This window comes from Cyphomyrmex costatus, unplaced genomic scaffold (assembly GCF_001594065.2).
Source record: "Cyphomyrmex costatus isolate MS0001 unplaced genomic scaffold, Ccosl1.0 scaffold184, whole genome shotgun sequence".
NCBI classification, from domain to species: Eukaryota; Metazoa; Arthropoda; class Insecta; order Hymenoptera; family Formicidae; genus Cyphomyrmex; species Cyphomyrmex costatus.
The window spans coordinates 91,992-102,868 of record NW_017275868.1 but is presented as its reverse complement, the minus strand read 5'-3'; the positions used below and the strand labels follow the sequence as shown (position 1 = coordinate 102,868).

Here is a 10,877-nt window from a genome sequence, read left to right as displayed (position 1 = left end):
GAAAGTTACTTCGCGTGGAAACTTCTACGTTTCTGAACAGGAAAAGGTGTAGATTAGTACTTCATATCATACATGTATAGCAGAAATAATACGTTTATTTTAAAAGTATGATTGTGAATAACTTTTTAACGAAGGACGAGCGACGGCTAAAACCTGTTGGAAGTTACTCAGGGTCATGACCTTGACAACATATGTCAAGGTCAAAGTCATTGGAGGGGGGTCCCCTAATCGAAACATTTACCCAAATGTTTTTTCTTAAAAATAGTTTTGCTTGAAATGCAGGTAAATGCCGGTGAGCTTGGTCGGCGAGGGCATAGTTTGAATTTTATTGTTTCCGAAACATATGGAGATGAAGAGATTAGCATTAAGAATACCGCTGAATTATGGAAGAAAAACGTTAGCGCATACATTGGTCCTCAGGAAACTTGCGTCCACGAAGCCAAAATGGCGGCAGCTTTCAACCTTCCAATGCTATCATACGTATAATTATTCTTATATTATTAATTTTAGTACTTTTGTTGTGAAATAAATTATCGTTATGTAAATTTTTATGTATTATATATTGTTATGTCCGTCGGATCTACTCACACTTTTGCAAAAATGCGCGTTTCTCACGTTGCGAGACTCACGCATAATAAACAATTTTGTTTATAAAACAACGGATATACAAGCGCCATTCGCTGCTCGAAACGATTCATATGGATATTACCGCGGAATCCTTATTATTCAAAGCATGATGTATTATAAATATAATTAAACTACGATTTAAAGGATGGCGCAAGGATCGATCTTCATTTCATTCTTATGATATACAGAGGAAAATATAAGCCATTCGGTCGTTACATTAGCCATGTTCAAGTTGACAAAATAGCTAGCTTGCAAGATATACAATGTAACCAATCGTATTCAATCGCTCAGCGATTAAACGTGATGTATTACTTGTAGAACCAATCAATCATATTGAATTATTCAATGAGCAAGCTAGCTGTTTCATTCAGCTCGAACACGGCAAATACCAAAAAAGAAATAAATATCGAATCCACATTAATCTGATATTTATTTCTTTATGAAACACTGCATTATGTTAAAAAAATTTTGAGTTTTTTATAATAAAATTTCTTCTCTTTCCTTCACATTAAGTAACATATATTGTAATCCAATTATAGAAATTCTATAACAAAGTTTTTATAAAACACTGTTCTCATTTCAAGCTTTTCTTTTTAAAAATTTTATATCTATATATAATATATACATACATGCTCGAAATAAAAATCCTTAATACTGCACTTTTTTTATACATATTATAGTAGCATGCATGTATACAATTGGACAAAACTTATACGAGAACCTCGCGAGATGTCAAATTCTGATTTTAATGGAACTTATGAACTTGTACCTTACATAAGGAGATGAATTTAAAAAATATCAATTGGAGCGGAAAAACACACACACAATTTGAAGAGATAAAATCACCCTTATGTATACAGCGGTTTTCAGCTTTTTCCGTTATATCTCGAAAACTGTTCAAGATTTAAAAAAATGTTTTATACAAAAGTTTTACAACAAAATTAGCTGTATTCATTCGTATCAATAATATCTTTTAAAACTAGTTATTTTTCAAAATTTTTGAAAAAAATTATAAACAATTATTCTGAAAAAATATTATTGACGTGAATAAATAGAGGTAACCTTATTATAAAGCTACTTGTGGTGCACTTGCTATAATACAATGTTCCTAGTACAAAAAAAATTTTGGTATGCAGCACTTTTTTGAAGAATTTTCTTAATTGTGAACATTTTGTCATATAATAATCACATGTTAGTATTATTATAATAACGAAATTTATAAGTAATTTTAAAATTCATAGTAAATACATTCATTGCTCTTTTTAACAAAAAAATATGTTTAGGGTAACTCCGGTATATAAGCTGCACCTAACAAAAACTATTAAATATTATTTATTATGTTTAAAGTAAACAAACTAAATCATTAAAAACTTTGTACTGTATAACTTTGTCTACTACTACGAAAAAATATTAGAAATCCAAAATATTTATTTTTTGTGTTAAAGAAAGAACTTTTTGAAACCCTTGCATTTTTGATTGAAATATGTGATTGAAGTTTACATTTTTGCCATATATCCCATGGAGTAAGTTGTGTAACTACTCTTAAGGGAGATGAGTAAGGTATATATAGCTCACAAAAAATTTACAATTCTTATAAATAAGACGTAAAATAACAATAACTTATAAAATGTATTTACAACGTTTTATTAACGAATAGAATGATAAAATGTATATAAAGTAATAAATAATAATGACAAATAATAGGTACACAGAAATAATAGGTACACCGCAGATAAATCGTAATTTTATCTGCAGAAGACAGAAAAAAAAAATTCAGATCAATTATTATGTGTAGAGGTAACACTTTGAGGCTTTACGTTTATTAAAAAGTTAATAATTTTTCGCCTAAGTCATACAATCATGAAATATTTAGTCTTAAAAAATTTTTGATAAAAAGTTATTGGCAAAAATAATAGGTACAATTGCACTATGAAATATATTGCACAACAGAAAATTATTTAAAACATTCGGAAAAATATATCTTGCCTTTCTAACTAATATTTAGTCGCGTAGCCCTTATTTCGCAAAACTGCTTGACATCGGCGGCTCATTGAATCTACTAAGTGCTCGCAAAATTGATCTTGATGTGTTGTACCACGCTTTCTGAATTTTTTGCCATAATTGAGTTTTATTTTTAATTTTCTCCTTTGGGACTGCTTTTTTTACTTCATGCCACAAATTTTCGATGAGATTTAAATTAGGAGATTGTGCTGGCCATTTCATCACAGAGATTTGATTATCTTCAAACCACGTTTTTACAAGATTCGACGAATGTTTTGGATCATTATCTTGCTGAGAAGTCCATATCAGTGGCATATTCTCCTTAACATAGAGTAACATGATATCGTTTAAAATGTGACGAAAAAAATATTAGAAGTCCAAAATATTTATTTTTTGTGTTAAAGAAAGAACTTTTTGAAACCCTTGCATTTTTACCCTTGCATATATCCCCTACCATATATATATGAGGTAAGTTGTGTAGCTCGATAACGCTTTTGAGGCTTTCACGGGTATTTTCTTCAATTACACCAGAAGGTTTGCGGGTTATCGCCGTGTCTTTCTTCATTATTAATGCCAACGTTTCGTAACCATACCGTTCACTTCATCAGGGCGAGGGGTGCGCTGATACTAAGCCGCTATCCTGGGGGATTCCCTTTATGTAAACGTTGTTGGGAGGGGGAGGTGTATGTTGAGGGGTAAGGAAAGGAGTACTTCTTTAGCCTGTCGAGAGGGCAGTCTTCCATATCTTGCTTACATTATAGCCTGATCTCTGTTTAAATTGTCTGGATGTTTCTGTATTTCCAAGGCCTCTCTGTGCTTCCTCGGGAAATATGATGTTGTTGCGGCAATAGTTGCCGTTTTATCGAATAGCATTCGATGTCCTGTCTCAATGCTATGTTCTGCCAGGGCTGATTGTGTGATGTCACTGTGATGTGAATATCACGATAAATCCCTTTTCATCGATTTCTTGATCCAGTACAGAGAACCGACACCATTGTAGGAGAAGCATCCCCAAACCATGATATTTCCTCCGCTAAACTTTATTGTCTTTTTGAATTTAGGATTAAATGCAGCATTTGAGGGCCTCCTCACAGTTAATGCACTATCAGATCCGAACAAATTAATCTTTGTTTCGTCGCTCCAAAGAATATTTCTCCACTGCTTCTCTCTCTCTTCACCAACAGTTTTTAAATATTTATTCGCAAAAGTTAAACGATCTGTAATATTCTTTTTACTCAATAGTGGCACTTTTCTTGGGGCTAGTACACAATTTAACATCTTGCAGTCTTTGACGAATTGTTTTCGCTGATATCGGTGCATTAGTTTGCTCCTTCAGTGTAAAAGAATTTGCAAAGGGATCGGCTTTGCATTTCCGAAGTAGTAGCTGATCAAATACTTCAGTTGTTTTTCGAGGTCTCCCTCACAATTCTACAGACTGCTGTGCTTTTAAGGCGTTAGCAATCATATTTATAGACCGTCCTATCAATTTAGATATTTTCCCGAGAGATTTTCGATTTTTATAAAGATATTTTATCAATATTTTCTCCTATCTGTACAATGTTTCGATCTACCCATTTTTCATCAACAAAATAAATAAGATCACAAAATAATGTTGGTAAATACTAAATTAAACATAGATTTATAATCTCTGGCAATATAAAAGTGTCCAACAAAATTTAATAATATGGAAAACAGCTTGTACCTATTATTTCTGCCAGTCCGAAATCACTCTTTTCGAAAAACGTCTGCACTTATTTAATTTTAGAGATCAACTAAGATTATTTGTATATATGTATAAACATGTTTTTCAAATGTGTCGACATTCAACTGAAAAGGTAATCTGAGTCCTAGCATTAACACATATGTTTGCAAATTGAAAAAGAACAAATAAATTAATATACCTATTAATTTCTGCCACGACTGTATATCATGAAATAACCACTAATGTCAAATAATTTAACATAATATGAGAGTATATTGAATGATAACACGGATATTATGTTTATATTTCAACAAAAATGGAATGTAATCTTGAATAAAACTTACAGAGAGTTATATATACACAATCAACATAATTATTATGATAAAATTAACATATAATAGTACATTGTGTAACAAGTGGGTATTAGTTGTTTATTGTGCGGCGCTGGCGCGCGAGCGCACAAGCGAAGCGAGATATAAATGTAACTACTCCAACGTTTTATTAATATAATACGTTATAAAGTAAAATCAACACTCTTATTCTGTAAATTTTATTGTAACATATTTACTAAATACGTGCAAATTGTGCTACTTTAACATATTTTTTAAATCGTTTCAATAACTTTACACTTCATATTCATTTATATTCATTTCACATAAGAGACATATGTTAAATTCACATCTAAATGATAACAATGTGTACCTTACTTAACACAAAAACTTTAATCAGCAGATTTTTTCTCACAAAAACACACAAATTTTCCAACTGTATAAGCATTTTTTAATATTACTCGCGCGAATATATTTGTATGTAATAAAAATAATATATTATATCTTTTAAACACATTTTTTAAATAACATGTCCCAAAATAGAGATTCCTCAAAAAAGGAAGGACGGCATTTGGAATAATTGGTATATAAAAAAATGAGAGTGGAATAGACCTCCTGGGGAAACCACTATAAAAAAAAGCGTACTATACTATTTTCCTTATGATAGGTGGTGTGGAAATGATAGCATTTTATCATTTCCTTGTGATAGAAATCTACTTACAAATAGCTTTATAATAAAATTACCTCTATCATAAATATTTTTTTAAATAACAATTTTTTTAAAAAGTGCTGAAAATTGTAACCTAGAATTTGAAGGATGAAATCAGGCCTCATGTGTGAAGCGATTTTTAGCTTTCTCCGCTATATCTCGAAAACTATTCAAGTTATTAAAAAAATGTTTTATACAAAAGTTTCACAATAAATACCGATGAAAACATGTCGTAACGGTCAAACTGGATCTCGGATGCTTCTGTATAATTACACGGTAAAAAATAAAATGTTAATTTTAACTCAAAGACGTTGAGTGGACTTTCTGAGCATGCATAAATGTTAAAATTAACATTTTTGTGTTAATGTTTAAAATCATCATTTTTGCATGTCTCAGAAAATCCACTCAACGTCTTTGAGTTAAAATTAACATTTTATGGTAATTATTTAGATTAGGGGACACCTCACCGATGACCTTGACCTTGACATATGTTGTCAAGATCATGATTCTGAGTAACTTTACCTTAACAACTAGGCGGCGGACTCTTATCATTTTTGAGATATTAAGCGTTGAAGTTATTTTTAACAGTAGTGAAACCGGTAAATTTTTAGATCAGGGGACTCTCCACAATTACCTTGACCTTGACGTATGTTCTCAAGGATACGACCCTGAGTAACCTCCAACAGGTTCTAGCCGTCGCTCGTCCTTCGTTAAAAAGTTATTAACAATCATAGTTTTAAAATTAACATATGATATACATATACCTAATACATGTATGATATTAAGTACTATTCTACACCTTTCCCTGTTTAGAAACGTTAAACTTTCCACGCAAAGTAACTTTAAACCCCCCTCCCCCCTCTTCACAGGGGCACTCGACTTCTATGATTGTACTGTTGCTATGATAATACTGTCGGGGCAGACCTCTGTCTACGATTATGAGTCTATTACTTGATATTTTACACACACAAACACACACACAGGCGGGTGCCCCCGCACCGACACCGTCGACAGAGGTCTGCCCCGACAGTACTATCATAGCAACAGTACAATCGTAGAAGTCGAGTGCCTCTGTGAAGAGGGGGGGTTAAAGTTACTTCGCGTGGAAAGTTTAACGTTTCTACACAGGAGGAGATGTAAAATTAGTACTTGTTATAATACATATATGGCAGAAATGATACGTTAATACGTATAATTTCCCAGAAATGATACGTTAATTTCGAAACTTTTTTTGATCATAACTTTTTAACGGACAGCGACCGCCACCTAAAACATGCGGGAGGTTACTCAAGGTCATCACCTTGACAACATATGTCAAGGTTAAGATCATCGGAGCTGGGTCCCCTATAGTGAACATTTGTCTTGTATTATACAAAATTATACTTTTAAGTCTAAATATCTCAGAAACTATAAGAGACCGCCGCCTAGTTGTTAAGGCAAAGTTACTCAGAATCATGTCCTTGACAACATATGTCAAGGTCAAGGTCATCGGTGAGGTGTCCCCTAATCTAAATTATTACCCATTTTATTTTTTACATGTAAATTTATATACTATATTTGTAGATTTTCAATTGCGGGCTGAATTTTCTTTTCAGACTTGAAACAACTACTAAACTACCGCAGTAATATCACGAATTAAATTGCCTAACAATTTAACAATTTTTTATGCTCTTTGCGCATCTTTAGATCAATCTTAATAATTTTACAATAAAATTACTTCTATTTATTCACGCCAATAATATTATATTTTTTTAGAATAATTATTTAACGATTTTTTTCGAAAACTTTGAAAAACAATATTTAAAAAAAATATTATTGACGCGAATGAATACAACTAATTTTGTTGTAAAAGTTTTGTGTGAAACATTTTTTTATATCTCGAATAGCTTTCGAGATATAACGGAAAAAGCTGAACACGTAAGGAAAGATTTCACTCCTTCAAATCATTCTTCCGCTCCAACTGATATTTTCTAAATTCATCTCTTTATGTAAGCTACAAGTTCACAAAGTTTCATTAAAATCAGAATTTGACACCTAGCGCGGTTCCCATGTTAGATGTATGAAATTTCACTAACTAGTCCATATTTTCTAGTTTTGCACACATAACGAAACGTCGAATAAAAAGGAATTCCCAACTTTTGTTCGGACAAGACCACCAGATAGCCAAATCATAAAATCTGTAATATCAGTACTGAAACTTTTCAATTGGTACAAAGTGAGTGATAACTGCATGTTTCTATATATTATAATATTAGTATAACATTTTTAATTTAACTCTAATAAATATTTTTGTAAACGTTCTATGTAGGTTACCTTTTTATTCATGAACTCAACAATTTTTGAATTCAATAAAATGTCCACACTTGCAACAACAATGATAAGATCTTTTGAAGCAGCTGGCATTAATTTCAATTACCGTCGTTCGTGGAACGAACCGTATCACATGAACTATACGAAAAATCCGTTCTATAAACTTGTTCACGAAACATATCGGCATACTCGAAGTAAGTAATAAGAATGTTTATTTACAAGTAATAATTCCTTAAATCTTAAATTATCATATTTATCGAAATATAATAATATCACAAAAATTTTAACTCATGCCGCATTTTTCATCACCGATAATTCTTTTTAAAGTATATAGATCAGGCTTTCAATGTTAATCTTTTTTCATGTTATTTCAATTTCTAGAGTTTAAAAGTTTAGTTTCGTCAGAAACGTGTGTTTTTTACCAATCAACTTGCGCGATTCAAAATAAGCGCGCTACCCGCATTTCGCTATCTTGATTTATGTCGCAGTACGACAGAATAAAACTTGCATATAAAACAACCCGCATACAACAAGGATAAGTATCTTATAAGTAGACTTATAGAATAAATATTGCATATCGTTCATTTTAGTCACGCATCTCTCTTTAGACATATTAAATTAAAAAATTAAGTTAAACTAAAACTAAATATTAAAACGTAACTGACTTAGCAACATCACGGTTTGAAAAAGCGGACATGACAGATTAAAAACTAGAAAGGGGAGCTCTAATTATCGCACAATTGTAAATTACGTACATATATTCTAGTTTATGTAATACTTGGACATTATTACGAACATATGGGTCTCTTGATAGCTCTGGAGGAAAAGAATCTCCCGAATAAAGGTATAAATTTGCTATCATTTGGTATCATGTATATACTTTATTTTGTAACTATTTTTCGTGCGCGCGCATCGTTCACCTCATTTAAATAATATTATTTTTAACTATTTAACATTGTAGGTGACTATTTTGTCGTCGGTATTGACATCGAGCAATACGACGATCACCAACCAAAAAAATATCTTAAAGGCTTGTGGGAAACGAAATTAAACAAAACAATAAAAATATTTAAGAATTACTTTAGTATTATGGCTTCCGCCCCAATCAATTTTAAAAACTTTAGTCAACTTGTTAATAAGTACAGAGAGAAACCGCCATTTAATTTTACAAATCCATCAGCCAACGTCGGAGGAATAGTTCAGGTGACTACAATAGGTAGATAACGAAAATTTTGGAAAGACATGCTCTGTGAATTTGGATATTTTAATAATACAATTTCGACTACAAAATTCATATAATCGCACAGACGGCCTTTCCGTTGAGATCACTCTCAATTCCAAGACATAATCTTTATACTGTAATGTAGATTGTGCCGGAGACAGCGTATCTCTACGATGCAGTGCATCTGTACGCTACAGCTCTAGTAAATGCCCTCGATAACAAAAAAGACCCGAGAAACGGAAAAGAGATGATGGAAAAATTACGAGACACTTATTATAAAAGTGCAATGGGATATTTGGTACACCTGGACGAAAACGGTGATGCCGAGGGCAACTATACATTGGTTGCCTTGGCCAATGTAACGGGTTATGGTCTTTACCCGTTTGGTTATTTCATTGCAAAGCAACAAGGAACAAATTTACCAGTAAACAAATATAAACTACATTATATGTCGTTGTAACATTTTATTTATGTTTAAAATAAAAAAATGTTTATATTAATATCATATTAACTAAATGATATTAATTTAAGAATAACAAAAGTTTAACATTATCAAATATTATCATGTATAAAATAATTACCATATTTTGATATAATGTAAAATATGCTCTACTTTATTAATTCAATTATAAATTTTTAAAAAATAACTTATTTTTACTTGTAAATATGAAAACAAGAAAAAGCATACGTATCAATCTTTTTTCATTAAAAAATTGTCTAACGTAAATAACACTTCATTGTATCTATTATAAATTATTTCAAATTATCTTCTTATTTAACTCTCGATAACAAATGTTTAGAATCTTCGATTACATAAGGACATATCATGGTTCGGAAAAGGACCACCAAAAGCAGAACCTTATTGTGGCTTTTATGGTGAAAAGTGTAATCGTAAGTAAAATATAATTCAACTTGTTATGGAAAAAAATTGTCTATTTAATAATTCATATACAGTAAACTTTTAATTGGTTGTTCGATCTAATGTGGACCGGATTTATTGAAGAAATAATTAAGAGATTTTTTAATTATAATATATTTTCATCTAAAACATGCTTTAGATAAAAATAAAAATTAAACCGATGAGAAAGAAAGACTTAACGGTGTAACTATATAGACCTTAGATGTTTGCATAATATTTATAATTCTCTGTAAACATACTATGTATGTATTCCTTTAAATTGCGCGCCGACGAACTACTCGTATTGTTCGGTCTTGAAAAAAATGCTAATTCTACTAAACTACTGCACAGAGTTTATACAAAAGCCCTACAGTAAAAGTAAAGATGGGGCTCTAAATTTTTATAAAGTTCGTATTAAAAAGCTTTGCAGAGTTTAGAAAATATGAGAAAACAGAATAATTAAAATTATATTTGATTATTTTAATTATTATTAGTATTTCTAATTCTTCGCGTCGTATTAAAAACTTATCCCTTTTTTTATTAATTTGAAACAAAATCTCTTAATGGAAGACACTGTAATAATATACACTACGCACAACAATTAGGGGATCACTTTAAAACCTATAAATTTTGTCGATATTTAAGAAACTGTATCTCTGCTTCCAAAGATCGTAGGACATTTTCTCTAGTCACGTTTTAAAGAGTGAAACTTCTTCTTTAAAACAGTTAATATAATATTTGTCGTCCCATCAAATGGGACTTTTTCACGAAGACCAGAAGCAGGTCGTGTTAAAATTCGAAAAATTTCGCGACTTTCCAAATTTTCACGGGCAAAATACGAACAGGCCGAAAAATCTTATTACATGCATTTTATAGTTTGAAATGTTTCCTTTAAAACGAGACCACGATCATTACTCTAGCATGTCTAGAAGCTGAGTTATCAGCTTCCAAAGAGAACCTTACATTTTGCAAGATTTTGGGTATTACCGCCAGCATTCGCGTTACCCGATGTGCACCACAGGGAGGTTGCTCGGTCGGAATTTGCACATTATGTGTCTGTGTAGGTGTGTGGGGGGGGG

At 31.4% G+C, this 10,877-nt stretch overlaps 1 protein-coding gene across 1 annotated transcript in view; it reads left to right on the top strand.

The window, feature by feature from the left end:
* LOC108772336 (guanylate cyclase 32E) overlaps positions 1 to 10,877 on the top strand; it is a 38,230-nt gene that overhangs the window by 10,831 nt on the left and 16,522 nt on the right. Inside the window, exons 4-10 of the mRNA XM_018537857.1 lie at positions 283 to 480; positions 7,461 to 7,583; positions 7,677 to 7,872; positions 8,445 to 8,522; positions 8,640 to 8,881; positions 9,046 to 9,324; positions 9,701 to 9,791. Coding sequence (XP_018393359.1) covers positions 283 to 480; positions 7,461 to 7,583; positions 7,677 to 7,872; positions 8,445 to 8,522; positions 8,640 to 8,881; positions 9,046 to 9,324; positions 9,701 to 9,791 — 1,207 coding nt within the window. The remainder of the gene's footprint in view (positions 1 to 282; positions 481 to 7,460; positions 7,584 to 7,676; positions 7,873 to 8,444; positions 8,523 to 8,639; positions 8,882 to 9,045; positions 9,325 to 9,700; positions 9,792 to 10,877) is intronic.